General features: G+C 44.0%; 1 protein-coding gene across 1 annotated transcript in view; it reads right to left on the bottom strand.

Moving 5' to 3' along the window:
* Positions 1-17,519, bottom strand: part of LOC139264173 (PH domain-containing protein DDB_G0287875-like) — a 174,817-nt gene that overhangs the window by 102,984 nt on the left and 54,314 nt on the right. The window contains exons 12-15 of the mRNA XM_070880257.1: positions 11,519-11,557; positions 11,342-11,392; positions 2,506-2,529; positions 2,389-2,412 (exon numbers count right to left, since the gene is read on the bottom strand). Coding sequence (XP_070736358.1) covers positions 2,389-2,412; positions 2,506-2,529; positions 11,342-11,392; positions 11,519-11,557 — 138 coding nt within the window. The remainder of the gene's footprint in view (positions 1-2,388; positions 2,413-2,505; positions 2,530-11,341; positions 11,393-11,518; positions 11,558-17,519) is intronic.

Here is a 17,519-nt window from a genome sequence, read left to right on the forward strand (position 1 = left end):
CAAGGGAGACCTTGGAGGCTATTAGGCAACAGACAACCGCAACCAATGCCCTATGGCATGCGTTGCTGGCTGCACACGGCGCTGCATCCCAAGGTGTCGTGTCTGCTCACAGCAAAACCTCTGGCACGCAAGTGAGTACAGAGGACACAGTTCCTCCTGACTCGGAAGTGGAGCCTCAGGCTTCTGCTTCCGCTCCGTCATCTCCACCACGGCAGGAAGTCTTGCCGTCCCACTCTGCACGACGTCTTGGTGTTGGTCTGCGTCGACCAAAATGGGTGGGTGGGGTGCGAACCCCGGGTGGGGCTGGACCTGGAGGGAAATGTAGCTGCAGGTAGGGAGCGGGGCATTTTTTCACAGTTTGTTCACTTGTTCAATTGTTCTTGTTCCTGTTTTGTTAGTTTTGTTTGTTGTTATTGGTTAATTGTTGGTTGTTAATTGTTAAGATTTTGTATTTTGTATTTGAGGGAAGGGTGGGTTGGTGCCGGGGGGGGGGAGGGGGGGAGGGGGCTGGGAGCAGGGGATTGGAGGGATAGTTTTTCAATTTTTATTTGCGTTTTTGTTCATAAAAAAAAAATGTCTTTAATTCAATAAATTGTGTGTCTTCTCTCTTAGTTATCAACTATACAGATGTTATTCCATATCTGAGCATTCTATTAATATACAAGTACTTTAGTAATACCTTCTAATAAATTCTATTATATAAAACCTATTCAATAAAAACATGAAAAATTACAGTTCTCATCCTCATTAAATTTTATTATGTAAAACCTAATTATATAAAACCAAACATAATATAACTATATGAAAACTTACAGCTCTCAGTAAATTATACTATATAAAACCTATTTAATAAAAATAACGTAATAATACCTATTTATATTCCTTGTCTCAATATTCTGAGTACAACTAGCTCTCTAATTAAATCACAACTAATCCTCTACCCTTCCACTGAAGTCAAAATGGCATCCATAGTGCCCATTTTCCTTCTCTTAGGTCCAGAAAAAGCAACTATTTCTCAGCACTGTTTTGGGCCTTACATCAGCCCAGCGAAGTGCATGCTAGGTGCTGAAACTTGGGATGGGCCTTAGTGTGGGCTATAATTTCGGCGATCTTCTTAGACGCCTGTTTTTTGGGCGATATTTTGGGCCTAGTTTCCACTTTTTGCTCAAAATGGGCGATATAGGTCCATTTTGGGCCATATATGGGCCATAACTGGGCGATGTGAAGTGGAAAATCTAGCCCTAAATTTCTATGATTTTGTGTATTTACAACCAACCCCTTTCTGCACGTCTTCAAATCATTTAAGCTGTTCTGGAGAGTGTATGTGTGCCAGTGTGCATAAATCATTTACTAACATTCTGTCTTTTTTGGACTAGGAAGCCGATCTGTCTCTATCAATTCAGGAACATATGCTAAGCCTATTTTGTTTGCCTCTTTCATCTGCCCTTTTCAAGGCACCCCCCCATTTAAGACTTCATTTCAAACCTACATTGGCCCAATATGGTTTTTTGGGGGGTCATCCAAGATCATACTGCTCTGGTAAGGAAAAAGCATCTCCTTGTGATGGCTTCAACCATGGGTCAGTGCATAAATACACACCATGATAGTGTCAAGGTATACTGAACAGAAAGTCCTGGTATCGATAATCTACAGGGATGCATTGCAGCCACTCATCATGGTTACGTTGATAGCACAAGCCTCCCCTGTAGTCTCTATTACCACACAATAGGACAAGAGTTGTGAGAGCTTCGTCAAGTTCCCCTCCAAGTCACACACCGACTTGGACATATGTCGCCAGTCATTCCTTCATCATCGTTGAGTCAATGTCCTGGAATTCCCTTCCAAACACCCTCAACACAAAGACTGCAGTGGTTCAAGGAGAAGGCTCACCATTACCTTCTCAGGGCAATGAGGGATGGCCAATTAAATGTGCCCCTGCCAGTGTTGCCTGCATCATAAGAACAAAGCATAAAAAAAATTATCAAATCTTAGTCAGAGGTAAGGCTGCCAATTCTGGTTGGATGTAGTCCTGAAGGTTTCATCACATGACCTCCCTCCTCCCACCCAGTTCAACAGCTGTTTTATCCTTCTCCAATATTTTGATAACTAATAAAAAAATAGAAAATGCTTGTTTCTTTAATGCCCCCTGACTTTTCTCTCCCGGGATGTTTGCAGCAGTGTCCTGGAAATTAATCTTCAACACTAGTCAGAAGTGCTGCAATTGCCTTTCATTCTGAGGCTACGGAGGGGGGAACCAATGGAGTGTTCTGGGCCGAGTTTTGGGCCAGCAATGCCCAGTGTCACCTTTGACACGCACACTATATTATTGGGGGAAAAAACCTTGATTAGCTTAAATTTCTCATTGTTGTTGACTGCAGTATTGCCTACGTTTTCGTCTTTTTCGTCTCTTTGCTGTTGACAAATAAGAAAAAGATTACTTTAAAATCTTATTGATTTAAAAATGCAGGTATTGTTCTCAAAGATAACCATTTCCTCTGTACTCACGTGGAAGTGTGGGTTGTCGGGTGCCTATTAACATACAACAGAAAACAAAATAAGTTAACATTTGGAAACACAGCACATCAACTACTAGAAGCTGATATCAAAAAACACTTTAAAGGGCATTATTGGTGAGAGCAAAGTCACTCGAGAGGATAGTGGAATAACTATTGGAGGACCAGCCTTGTTGTTGGAGTAAGTGAGAGTATGAGTAAGGAGAAACTCTTTTTGGAGTTCACCTGCAAAACATAAAACATTAAACTGTGCCACCCGACCTGGGTGACACTCCAGACATTTACAAGGCCCTTTTTTTTCCCCCTTTTTTTTTTGTTTGTTTTTTTCTTTTTTTTGTTTTTTTTTTGGGCACTAAATTCACAATTTTTGAGTAAGGAGAAAGTGCACCCGGGGGTCGACAGCTGGGAGAAATTATTGAGGTCAGGTGGGATGAGATCATGTATGCATTTGAAGTCGAGGATGAGGTTAATCGGGAGTGATTAAAGCTTGATAAGGGCAGGGGTCATGGGAGGACTGGTCTTTGACTTGCAATCAGACCAATGAAGAAATGAATATCCCACCAATTTCGACTTATTTTGAAGCCAGGTCTCACTGAACTGTTCACTCCCCAAAGTGGGAGCCAGGTTTGGAGCAAAGTGTCCAGGTACTCTTCGCCCTCCCTTATGACTACCTAAAATCAGAGTCATTGAGCGGGAGTGTGAGTTGGAGACACTCCGACACATAAAGAAGGGGGAAGAGTATCTGGACAGTTTGCTCCAGACTTTGGTTACACCTCGCAGAGAGGTGCAGGTTTAAATCGGTGTTGGCGTGCAGAGTAAGGGGAATTCAGGTAAGAAAAGGAATGGGGATCCACAGAAACTGATCCTATCCAACAGGTATGTATGTGCTACCTGTGGGGATAAGGATAAAGACTGTCAGAAGGACAGCCAGAATGCAGACCATGGCACTTTGCAGCAGGAGGCTGTCCAAAATGGAAAGTAGGAGGAGCAGAGGAAGTGTAATGTGGTAGTTATAGGAGATTCTATAGCATTCTTTGTAAGCAAAATTGAGAGTCCCCCATGGTATGTCCTGACATTATAATTTCAATTTGGCCCATCATCCCTTTTGTCTCTCTAATCTCTCCTGCCTTCCATCCTATCACAGACCTTCCCTTTTGTTCTTCCCCTCCCCCTTTCAGTGCTTGTTAAGAATCTGTTCTTTCCAAACACTCTCCAGTTCTAACGAACGGTCATCGACCCAAAACATTAACTCTGCTTTCTCTCCACAGTTGTTGCCTGACCCGCTGAGATTTGCAGCATTTTCTGTTTTTATTCTTGATTACAGGATCCGCAGTATTTTGCTTTTGTCTGGTATGTTGCCTATCTGGTGCCAGGATGAGGAACATCTCGACGCAGCTTGAAAGGATATGGAGAGGGAGGGGGACAATCTAGTTATTGTGGTCCATGTTAGAACCAACAACATAGAGAAGAGCAGGCAAGAGGTCCTGTTTGGGGCATACCAGGAACTAGGAGCTCAATTAAAGAACAGTACCGCAAAAGTTATAATCTCTGGATTATTACCTCAGCCATGTGCAAATTGGCATAGGGAAAAGCTGATTAGGGAAGTGAACATGTGGCTAAAGGAGTGGTGTGGGAAAGAGGGCACTGGCACCAGTATTGGGACAGAAGGAACGACACCATTGGGACGGGATGCACCGGGGTCATAGCAGAAAGGAAAAATAGGGCGGTCACAAGGACTTTAAACTAGTAAATATGAGGGGAGGGTTCAGGTGGAAATTGTAGTACAAATAGTAACTTAAAAGCAAACAAAAGTGAAGAGAGTAGAGTAACAGTCAGAAATTGTGCTTTAGGCACTACAAGTAAAGGAAAAGTTAAAAGATTAAACCAGGAGAGAGAAACAAGAGAGTAAAATATTGGAGCTGAAGGACAGGCTAGGGTGTGTGGCCCAAGTAAGCGTTCTTTATACAAACGCACAGAGTATAAGGTATAAATTGAATGAAAGAAAGAATGAACTGCAGGTGTGAATTCAAATTGAGGGTATGACATGGTAGCCATTACTATGACATGGCTGCAAGACTGTCAGGACTGGGAACTAAATATACCAGGTTATAAGGTCTACAGGAAAGATAGGGAAAATGGCAGACGGGGAGGAGTAGCGTTAGTAATTAAGGATTTAATCATTTCAATGATAAGAGAGGATATAAAGAGAGGTAAGCAGGCAGTGGAGAATTTATGGGTAGAATTAAGAAATAGAAAAGGATTTAAAACTGTAGTGGGAGTTGTGAAGTACTCGTTTGTATAAATGTAGAGATTAGACAAGCGAGTAGCAAAGGCAGAGTGGTTTTAATGGGGGATTTTAACTTTCACATTAATCTGGATAAGCAGGTAATGAATTTCTTGTGTGCCCAGGATACTTTTCTACAACAATATGTCCTGGAGGCAACAAGGGGTCATACCATATTAGGTTTAGTAATGAGTAATGAGCCAGATTTAGTTAACAGACTAACGGTGTGTCAATATTTATCCAATATCGATCATAATATGATCGAGTTGAACGTAACGTTTGAAAGGGAGAAACGCGAAGCAGTTACTAAGATTTTAGATTTCGGTAAAGCCAACTTCAAATTGATGAGACAGAGATGGCCCACAGTAAACTGGGCAAGTCTGTTAATGGGTAAAACCACAGGTGCTGGGGCCTCAACTATTTACAATCTATATTAATGACTTGGATGAAGGGACTGAGTGCAATGTAGCCAAGTTTGCTGATGATACAAAGATGGGTGGGAAAGCAAATTGTGAGAAGGACAAAAAATCTTCAAAGGGATATAGACAGGCTCAGTGAGTGGACAAAAATTTGGCAGATGGAGTATAATGTGGGAAAACGTGAGGTTATCCACTTTGGCAGAAAAAAAAGAAAAGCAAATTATTATTTAAATGGAGAAAAATTGCAAAGTGCTGCATTACAGAGGGACCTGGGGGTCCTTGTGCATGAAATACAAAAAGTTAGTATGCAGGTACAGCAAGTGATCAAAAAGGCAAATGGAATGTTGGCCTTTATTGCAAGGGGGATAGAGTATAAAAGCAGAGAAGTCCTGCTAAAACTTACAGGGTATTGGTGAGGCCACACCTGGAGTACTGCATACAGTTTTGGTCTCCGTATTTAAGGAAGGATATATTTGCATTGGAAGCTGTTCAGAGAAGGTTCACTAGGTTAATCCCGGAGATGAGAGAGATGACTTATGAAGATAGCTTGAGTAAGTTGGGCCTATACTCATTGGAGTTCAGAAGAATGAGATGATCTTATCGAAACATATAAGATAATGAGGGGGCTCGACAAGGTGGATGCAGAGAGGATATTTCCACTCATAGGGGAAACTAAAACTAGGGGGCTGCCCATTTCAAACTGAGATGGGGAGGAATTTCTTCTCTCAGAGGGTTGTAAATCTCTGGAATTCTCTGCCCCAGAGAGCTGTGGAGGTTGGGTCATTGAATATATTTAAGGTGGAGAAAAACAGATTTTTGATCGATAAGGGAATAAAGGGTTATGGGGAGTGGGCAGGGAAGTGAAGCTGAGACCATAATCAGATCAGCCATGATCATATTAAATGACGGGGCAGGCTTGTGGGGCCAAATGGCCTATTCCTGCTCCTATTTCTTATGTTCTTATTGTTATGTCTCAAATAAAGTAATGTAACTGAGTTCTGTAGACGTGAGTAAGTGTGACCTTAGTTCCTTTATTCTAACTCCAGAGTGCAAGTACAGCATGGGAGGCTTGCTTATATACAGTGCCCCCAAGGGATGCTGGGATCCCTTGGGACTCTAACAGGTACGCCCTCTGGTGGCGGTATAATACTGGTTACATAGGGTTGCATACATAACATCACTTCCTCCCAAAGTCAATAGTACACTTATTTACAGGGTGAGACGATCTGGGGCCTTTTGCTCCCTAGTCAATCGTCTCGGTACAAATGTAGGTGTAGGTGAGTTGATTGGTTCTTCGTTGGGCTGCAGTGCAGCTGGCCTTGCTGGGCTGCTAGGGATGGTGAGTTCAGCTTCGTGGTCAATCGTGATGTCAATTGCCACTTGTGTGTGTGTTGGAGAATCGAAGTTGGTGGTGTCCTCTTCGGGTTGCTCGTGGCTGTCTGTGAATCACAGTTTGGTTTGGTCCAAATGTTTTCGGCAAGTTAGTCCATTCGCAAGTTTGACCTCAAACACCCTACTTCGTTCTTTACCTATGACAGTGCCAGCAAGCCATTTGGGACCATGTCCATAGTTGAATACAAATACAGGGTCATTGACTTCAATATCGCGTGACAAATTTGCACGATCATGGTACAGGCTTTGTTGATGCCACCTGTCCTCGACATGATCATGGAGATCAGGGTGGACAAGAGAGAGCCTTGTTTTGAGCGCCCTTTTCAAGAGCAGCTCGGCTGGGGGATCCCCGTGAGCGAGTGGGGTCTGGTGTAGTAGCTGAGCAGGACTTAGGGCAGGCAGGTCTGCAGGGAGCCTTCCAACACGTGTTTCAAGCTTTACTTGATGGTTTGGACTGCCTGTTCTGCCTGGCTGTTGGATGCGGGCTTGAACGGGGCTGATGTGACGTGCTTGATCCCATTGCGAGTCATGAATTCCTTGAATTGAGCACTGGTGAAGCACGGCCCATTGTTGCTGACAAGGACATCAGGCAGGCCGTGCGTGGCAAACATAAGCTCATAGGCTTTCGATGATGACAATGGAATTGCTTACAGACATTATTACGCACTCAATCCATTTTGAATAAGCATCCACAATAACCAAAAATATTTTGCCTAGAAACGGGCCAGCAAAATCAACGTGGATCCTAGACCACGGTTTGGAGGGCCAGGACCACAAACTTAGCGGTGCATCCCTGCGTGCATTGCTCAGTTGAGAGCAGGTGTTGCATTGGCGCACGGAAGACTCCAAATCTGAGTCAATGCCAGGCCACCAAACATGGGATCTGGCTATTGCTTTCATCATTGCTATGCCTGGGTGGGTACTGTGTAGATCACGTATGAACGTTTCCCTGCCTTTCTTAGGCAAAACCATGTGATTACCCCACAAAAAACAGACCGCCTGTATGGACATTTCGTCTTTGCGCCACTGGAACGGCTTGATCTCTTCATGCATCTCCGCTGGGACGCTGGACCAGCTCCCATGGAGGACACGGTTTTTTACAAGGGACAGTAAAAGATCCTGGCTAGTCCAGGTCCTGATCTGGCGGGCTGTAACGGATGACTTTTCATTTTCAAATGCATCCATCACCAAGAGCAAATCTGCGGACTATGCTATTTCCATCCCGGTGGTGGGCAATGGTAGCCGACTGAGAGCATCAGCGCAGTTCTCTGTGCCCGGCCTGTGGCGGATTACATAGTTATATGCAGACAGTGTGAGCGCCAGTCAATAGTTTGTGAAAAAGTCTCTTAGCATTTGCTCCAGGAATCCATCGAATTTGCAATGTCTTGCAAGGCGCCTTGGTTCGGCGACATAGCTCGCCACTTCCTGGCCTTCAGACGTGGACATGCCATCAGAACGCTCTCCTTCGGAATTAGGTGCTCCCGGACCAGCGTACACAGTTCCTCATACGATTTGGCTGTTGGTTTCATCGGAGCGCGAAGATTCTTCATGAGGCCCTAGGTTGCTGCCCCGCAGACGGTGAGGAGGATTGCCCTTCATTTGGTATTGTTCGAGCTCCCTTCTAGCTCATTGGCCACGAAGTATTGGTCGAGACGCTCCACGAAAGCCTCCCAATCATCCCCTTCTGAGAATTTCTCCAGGATGCCAACAGTTCTCTTCATTTTCGCGTGATGGTTCGTTATCTCGTCGCCATTTGTTATGTCTCAAATAAAGTAATGTAACTGAGTACTGTAGACATGAGTAAATGTGACCTTAGTTCCTTTATTCTAACTCCAGAGTGCAGGTACAGCATGGGAGGCCTGCTTATATACAGTGCTCCCAAGGGATGCTGGGATCCCTTGGGACTCCAACAGGTACGCCCTTTAGTGGTGGTATAATACTGGTTACATAGGGTTGCATACATAATACTTATGTTCTAGGATCAGTGGAAGATGTTCAAAAAAGAATTTAAGGTGATACAGAACCAGTTTATACCCCTGAGGGGCAAGAGCTCTACTTTGGAGGCAGTTCAGAGAAGGTTCACTAGGTTGATTCCAGGAATGACTTATGAGGAAAGGTTGAGTAGGTTGGGCCTATACTGATTTGAATTCAGAAGAATGAAAGGTGATCTTATCGAAACATATGAGATTATGAGGGGACTTGACAAGGTGGATGCAGAGAGGATGTTTCCACTGATGGGGGAGACTAGAACCAGAGGGCATGATCTTAGAATAAGGGGCCGCCCATTTAAAACTGAGATTAGGAGAAATTTCTTCTCTCTGAGGTTTGTAAATCTGTGGAATTCACTGCCTCAGAGAGCTGTGGAAGCTGCGGCATTGAATAAATTTAAGACAGAAATAGACAGTTTCTTACATGATCAGAGGATAAGGAGTTATGGGGAGCGGGCAGGGAAGTGGATCTGAGTTTATGATCAGATCAGCCATGATCTTATTGAATGGTGGAGCAGGCTCGAGGGGCCGTATGGCCTACTCCTGTTCCTATTTCTTATGTTCTTATGTTCTTATTGCCAAAAAACAGCCATGGATGACTAGAGAGGTGAGGGATGGCATAAAACTAAAAGAAAAAGCATACAAAATGCAAAAACTAGCACAGATCCTGGCGACTGGCAAACATATAAAGAACAGCAAAGGGTCACAAAACAGATAGTAAGAGCTTCAAGAAGGGAGTATGAAAATAAACTTGCAAGGGATATCAAAGTCAATATGAAGAATTATATTAGGAAAAAGAGGGTAGTCAGCAGCAATGCTGGCCTCTTCAAAACTGAAAGTGGTGATATTGTCATGGTAATAAGAAAATGGCGGACATGTTGAGTCATTACTTTGCGTCAGTAATTACATTACAGGAAGAGGACAGCATGCCAGAAATTCCAAGAAAACTAATATTAAATCAGGGACAGCCACTCAATAACACAAGTAAAATAACAGTAATGAAGAAAATAATGGCACTAAAGAGTGACAAATCCCCAGGGCCAGATGGTTTCCATCCCATTGCAAATATCCTAATTATGATCTTCCAAAGTTGCCTCAATTCAGGAACCGTTCGTTTAGATTGGAAAATTGCACGGCACTCCGCTAATTAAGAATGGCGAGGAGGGAAATCCTAACATCTATTGTGGGGAAATTGCAAGAGTCTATAAGTAAGGATAGGGTGACTGAATAGCTCGATGATTTTCAGTTGATCAGAGAGCATCAGCATGGATTTGTGAAAGGCAGGTCATGCCTGACAAACCTGATTTTTTTGAGGAGGTGACTAAAGTAGTGGACAAGGGAATGTCTATGGATGGTATTTATATGGACTTCCAGAAGGTATTTGATAAAGTCCCACATAATGGGCTGTTAACTAAGGTAGAAGCTCATGGAATTAAGGGAAATTTATTGACCTAGTTAGGAAATTGGCTGAGCAGCAGGAGACAGAGAGAAGGGATAATGAGCAGTGCTCTAATTCATAGGTGTCCCACAGGGATCTGTGTTGGAGCCTCAACTATTCACTGTATTTATTAACAACAAAAATGATGGTATAGAAAGCCACATATCCAAATTTGCCGATGACACAAAGATAGGCGGCATTGTAGGCATGAAAGCATAACATTACAAAGGGATAGTGACAGATTAAGTGAATAGGCAAAACTGTGGCAAATGGATTTTAATATAGGCAAATGCAAGATCACTTTGGATCTAAAAAGGATAGAACAGGGTACTTTCTAAATTGGTGAAAAGCTACAAACAGTGGGGGTCCAGGTACATAGATCATTAAAATGTCATGAACAGGTACAGAAAATAATTAAAAAGGCTAATGGAATGCTGGCCTTTATATCTAGAAGACTAGAATACAAGGGGGTAGAAGTTATGCTGCAGCTATACAAAACCCTGGTTAGACCACACCTGGAGTACTGGGAGCAATTCTGGGCACCATATCTTAGGAAGAATATATTGGCCTTAGAGGGAGGGAGGGAGGGAGAGAGGTTTACCAGAATGATACCTGAACTTCATGAAGAGAGCTAGGGTTCCCTAGACTTTAGAAGGTTAAGGGATGATTTGATAGAAATGTTTAAGATATTAAGCTGATAGAATTGATAGAGATAAACTATTTCCGCTGGTTGAGTTTTCTAGGACTAGGGGCCAGTGTAAAAATTAGAGTCAGACCTTTCAGGAGTAAAATTAGGAAACACTTCTGCACACAAAGGGTGGTAGAAATTTGGAACTCTCTTCCATAAATGGCAAATGATGCTAGATCAATTGTTCATTTTAAATCGGAAATTGCTAGCTTTCTGTTAACCAAAAGTATTAAGGGTTATGGGTCAAAGGCGGATATATGGAGTTAGGTCATAGATCAGTCATGATCTCACTGAATGGTGGAACCGGATCGAGGGGCTAAATGGCCTACTCATGTTCCCATCTTCCTCCAAAACAACAACTTGTATTTATATAGCACCTTTAACGTAGCAAAACGCCCCAAGGCTCTTCATAGGAATGTTTTAAAACAAATAAATTTGACAGCGAGCCACATAAGAAGAGATTACGGCAGATGACCAAAAGCTTGACCAAAACACTTAAGGATAGAGTTTCTGATTTGGCATTCCCAATGGAAGCGCATATTGCAAATCAATATCCTATCACACCCTGGTGCAGTACATTGAAGCTCAATCTTAACTTTAGCTTTGTTGTATAGCTTACATGTTTCACGTTTTTGCTTCTTCATCTTTTCCTCTAACTCCTCTTGCTTCGCTGTGAAGACAGAAAATAAATATTTTAGTTGCATGCCTTCACATCAGGTAACGTGAATTGTTAGTGGTCCACTGCGCTCAGAGTGCGTAACCCCATTTGTGAGCCTCTTCTCATTTTGCAACTTACGTTTTCCCTGATACGCTAGCATCGCTTTACGACCATCCTCTGTGGAGTTAAAAATATAAAAAAATGTTCAGAACTGTAAAGAGACAAAATAAACCATTCATATCCATCTGGCCAATCACCAACCCTTGACTGCACTTCACCTCTGATACCCTTCAGCCCTAGCAACAAAAATGTACACACCCCCTTGAAATTTCAAGTGCCCTCTGCTCCCACTACATCCCTGGTTAGGCTATTAGATGCACTGTAACAAACTTCTGTCTGAAAAAGTGTTACGGCTATCTCTGCGACTGACTTTCTCTTTCAGGAAGCGGTGATCACAGGGGGTGCTAGTTCTGAACTCATGGGTTCACAGGTTCTGATTTTCCATCGAAACAAAAATTCCAGAAGCCAGACAATAGAGGCAGATAGAATGGCTTCCATCTGTGCTGTACTGTTCTATGACACAAGACTCCCAAAGCAAGCGCTCTACTCGGAATCCTTCACTGCAAACGAGCCAAAGGTGGGCAGAGGAAACGTTACAAGGACACCCTCAAAGCCTCCCTGATAAAGTTGAACATCCCCACTGACACCTGGGAGTCCCTGGCCAAAGACCGCCCTCAGTGGAGGAAGTGCATCTGGGAGGGCGCTGAGCACCTCGAGTCTCATCGCCGAGAGCATGCAGAAAACAAGTGCAGGCAGTGGAAAGAGCATGTGGCAAATCAGTCCCACCCACCTCTTCCCTCAACGACTATCTGTCCCACCTGTGACAGGGACTGTGGTTCTCGTATTGGACTGTTCAGCCACCTAAGGACTCATTTTAAGAGTGGAAGCAAGTCTTCCTCGATTGCAAGGGACTGCCTATGACTGTTTTATGATTCTATGATGACCACAATACCAGGTTGATCTGTCCCTCCCTGAGCATAAACTCAGTCAGTGCCGGACAGTCATGTTCCCCAGAAAATTTTGTTCTCCAGCCGCTCCATTCTGATGCTCAGCTGCTGTTATTACAAGGCCCCTGCTTCATCTGAAGAAGGCACCTTTGTCAAAGGGTCAACAGAAGTTGTTGCTTCTAGAGGCAGATCAGATGCTGCTTTTGAGGTACTAGTGGTGCTATGTGTAAGATGGATCTTTTTACGAGCTGTCTTGTCATGGTCTGTCAATCATGGTCAATCATCTCAGCCCCAGAACATCACTGCAGGAGATCCTCAGGGCAGTGTCCTAGGCCTAACCATCTTCATCAATGACCTTCCCTCCATCATAAGGTCAGAAATTGTGGATGTTCACTGATGACTGCACAGTGTTCAGTACCATTCGGAATTCCTCAGATAATGAAGCAGTCCATGCCTGTCTGCAGCAAGGCCTGGATAACATTCAGGCTTGGGCTGATAACTGGCAAGCAATATTCATGCTACACAAGTGCCAAGCAATGACTATCTCCAACAAGAGAGAGTCTAGTTACATCCCCTTGACAGTCAATGGCATTACCATGGTCAATTCCCCCACCATCAATATCCTGGGGGTCACCATTGGCCAGACATTGAACTGGACCAGCCACATAAATACTGTGGCTACAAGAGCAGTTCAGAGGCTGGATATTCTGCGGCAAGTGACTCACTCACCTCTTGACTGCCCAAAGCCTTTCTACTATCTACACGGCACAAGTCAGGAGTGTGATGGAATACTCTCCACTTGCCTGGATGAGTGCAGCTCCAACAACACTCAAGAAGCTCGGCACGATCCAGGACAAAGCAGCCCGCTTGATTGGCATCCCATCCACCACCTTAAACATTCACTCCCTCCACCGCCGGCTCACCATGGCTACAGTGTGTACCATCTACATGATGCACTGCAGCAACTCGCCAAGGCTTCTTTGACAGCACTTCCTAAACCTGCGACCTCTACCACCTAGAAGGACAAGAGCAGCAGACACATGAGAACACCTGTAACCACCTGTAAGTTCCCCTCCAAATCACACACCATCCCGACTTGGAAATATATTGTCATTTCTTCTTCGTCGCTGGGTCAAAATCCTGAAAAACTGCATTATGGGAGTACCTTCACCACATGAACTACAAAAAAAAAAAATACTGCTACAGCTGCCTCGGTGAAAGTAATGTAAGAGAAAGAATCGTAACCTCACTTCCGCTCTCCCTCCCAGATTTAGATCTCTGGTAGTGCCATGACAAACAGTAAATTGTTGGGCCTCTCCATACCATGAAGCCCAGGAGATTATAACTCAGTCCACCGTCAGAAGCACTCATTGGTTCGCAGACAGGAGCAGGATTTGAGGCAGAAGGAGGCCCAGCACCAATGAACCCGAGCACTTGGGTAAGGAGGAGGCCTGAAGGGCATCACGGTTGGGGATGTCAGAGGTAGGGTAGGCCCAAGGTTTGCTTGTGTGGCCCAGAGATACATTCCTGCTCCTCCTAGCTCACAAGGGAAACCAGAGAGAAAGTAAAATGATATTCTGGGCCTCTTCGGTTTCCCTGTTCCATACCTTTGGTTTCGCCTCTTCCCCTCCCTCAGTTTTGCCTCTTCCCCACTCTCGGTTTCCCTCATTCCTCACACTTGGTTCATCCACTTCCCTACCCTCAGATTCCCCTCTTCCCCATTCTCATTTTCGCTTTTTCCTCGCCATTGGTTTCCCGACTTCTCCAATTCTCCAATTCCCCGATTCCCCGATTCCATAATTCTCCAATTCCCCACTCTCAGATTCCTCACTTCCGTACTCCCAGATTCCCCTCTTCCCCACCCTCAATGTCTCTTCTTCCCTTCCTTCAGTGTCCCCACTTCTCCACTCACATTCGCCCCTTTTCCCTGCCCTCTGTTTCCTCTGTTTCCCACACTCAGTTTCCGGTCTCCCCACTTTTGGTTCCCCCAGTTCCCCGCCTTCCGTCTCCCCTCTTCGCCTGCTCATGTGTGTCCTTCAGGTTCTTGGAACTTGTCGCACAACAGCTGCTGTACAAAATCACAAACAGAATTACTCATTTTCCGGGCACCCCAACTTTATAAGATAAATGCAATAACATTTGTAGAAATCATGTCATCAAATGTCACATGATCAAATGTCAAGTGATCAGAAGTCACATGATTGGTGCCATGTGTTCAGATGTCATGTGGTCAGTGTCACATGATCAAACTTCCAGGAATGACTCCAACCAGAGTTGGCAACCCTACTGTGGCCATTTTAACAGCTTGCCTGCCAGGTTTTGCGGCTAGTCCATTATGAAAGCCTTGCCTTTTTCCCTTACAGACATACAGCAAAAGTGCAGGGTATCCTTTGGATGTGTAACTGCATCAGTCTGGCATTACCACTTCTGCTTCCCCTCCTCTCGAATCCACAAATTCAGAGATCTCCTGACAGGAACATCTCACGGCTGGACTCCAATCAGAAAATAAGCAAGTGTAGCTGTGCTAACAGCCAGAGACACAAGATGTAGAAGAACCTCTGGTTGTCATCAGGAAGGCTCCAAGAAGTACCTAGATCATGCAGAAACAAATTGTTGCTAAAAGACCAACCAAGAATTGCAATACAGTTGAAAGGAACCCAACTAGCAGCATCCTTTTTATAGTTGTGTTCAGTCTTTGGGAAGCAGTCCCTCCCAAGGGTGGCAACTGACTCACTAACACAAATGAACGTCGACGCTAGTGCGTCTATCCTCCCAGTGGATTTGCAGGATCTTGGGGAGGCAGCATTGGTGGTATTTCTCCAGTGCTTTGAGGTGTCTGCCATATATGGTCCACATTTATGAGTCATATGGGAGGATAGACGAACCAACGTCAGTGTTCTTCACCAGGTCAACATCCCCAGCATCGAAGCACTGACCTCACTCGACCAGCATGCCAGACACGAGACTCCCAAAGCAAGTGCTCTATTCGGAACTCCTACACGGCAAGCGAGCCGCAGGTGGGCAGAGGAAACATTTCAAGGACACCCTCAAAGCCTCCCTGATAAAGTGTAACATCCCCACCGGAACCTGGGAATCCCTGGCCCAAGACCACACTAAGTGGAAAAAGAGCATCCGGGAGGGCACTGAGCACCTCGAGTCTCGTCGCTGAGAGCATGCAGAAAACAAGCACAGGCAGCAGAACGGGCATGCGGCAAACCAGACTCCCCACCCAACCTTTCCTTCAACGACTGTCTATTCCACCTGTGACAGAGATTGTAATTCCCGCATTGGGCTATTGATCATTTTTAGAGTGGAAGCAAGTCTTCCTCGATTTCGAGGGACTGCCTAAGATGGTGAAGGAACACAAATGATCAGTGCATAAGAGATACGTTATTAAGCACTTTGGTTCATCAACCATGAAGTAGACCCCTGGCCTTTGTATCTAATCATACATGGCTCCTGCACTCTCAGGTGGTCAACATTGATTTATTGGCCACATAAATTACACACACGCTCATGCACACATATATTAATACACACAAAACCACTTATTTACAGATATATATACACAGATATATATACACAAATGCACATGCTCATTCACAAAGAAACACACACACACACATCCACACACATTTTGCTACTCAGTTAACAAATTTGGTAGATCAGCCAAAAACACACATTGACACAGACATAAAAAATCTCATTGGGAATTTCCTCAGGGTTCTCCCGGATAACTGCTGGAACAGAAGATCAGCGTAAGCCCCAGATACATATATGAACTGGATTTACGCCGATCTTACGCTGAAGTTATGGTGACCGATCAGAAGAATGGATCCGAGGAAATTCTCTCCCTCCAGGGATCAAGTTAAATTTAAGAACACCAGACAAAACAACATGAAGTGTCAATTTAGAATCTGACACTGTTCAAGGACTTACCTCTCTTTGCTTGGGATATTTTGCGCTCCCAAACTTCAATTGCAGACAAGAGAATGAAAGTAGTCAGTATACAGTCTGTGCATCAAATCCCATCTACTGAAAGTAGCTACCAAGCATAGGCACAAAACTATTGAACAGAGCACTGTTCAGTGATAGGAACTGCTACAGAAGTCTGTATATTTGTCAGCCAGTTTGGCTATCCACTTAACAAACTTACCAGCTCACCAAATGTTTTGGTAACCACAGATATACATGCACACACACAAAAATATATTGATTCCAAAATAAACAAAGACCTGAAAATTTCGACTTGTGCTTCTCTACAGATACTGCCTGACTTGCTGAGTATTTCCAGATTTTTCTGTTTTTAATTCAAGCATTTGCACCAGTTACATTTCAAGTTGAAATTACAGTTAACAATCTTGCAAACCCGGAGCCTGACCATTGACTCACAAGGGGTAAGCATATGTGCTTTCAGAGCCATGATAATCTAAAGCAGTACTTTATAAATTGATTTATTTTTTATAAGACATTTATTGTGGTAAACCTGTAATATATATAGCTCCACCCAGTCGACTACTGTGGTACTGCAGCCAGTACTGTTTACAAGAATAAACAGTTCAGGTCAGCTGACAGGGCTTCCTGAAGATATCAGCCATCTTAAAGCCTGTGTGTGTTTGTGATGTCATATTAACAACATAACATTTGGTGATGAGAATGGGACAATCGGATAACAAAGCTGCAATTTTTATTGGCGGATGATTCAGCCACCTGACAGAGAGACTTTGAGAGCTTCTCTGTTTTGATTAACAGCTAAAAATTCAAGGTAAATTACAAGCACATTTGTCTGAATTGCCAGAGTCCAGATGGCCGCATCTATGGAAATAATAGGGCACTTGGGGGAGTTTCAACCTGACCATGAAAGTTTCGGGGCATATTTGGAGCGGCTAGAAATGTTGTTCACCATGAATAATATAATTGAAGTCCCCGATGATGAAAACCATAACCGGGTGGTTTTGGAAAGAAAACGGGCTATTTTCTTAACTGAAGCAGGGCTCGAGGTGTATGCAACCCCAAAAAATGTGTTTGTGCCTGTCAAACCAAAGGACACATCTCTTAAGCAGAACAGCACTACAGTCATGAACCCCTGGAAATTGCTGAAACTTATCATTTCGGAATACAAGATCAGTTAA

The sequence above is a fragment of the Pristiophorus japonicus genome, chromosome 5 (assembly GCF_044704955.1).
Source record: "Pristiophorus japonicus isolate sPriJap1 chromosome 5, sPriJap1.hap1, whole genome shotgun sequence".
Classification (NCBI taxonomy): Eukaryota; Metazoa; Chordata; class Chondrichthyes; family Pristiophoridae; genus Pristiophorus; species Pristiophorus japonicus.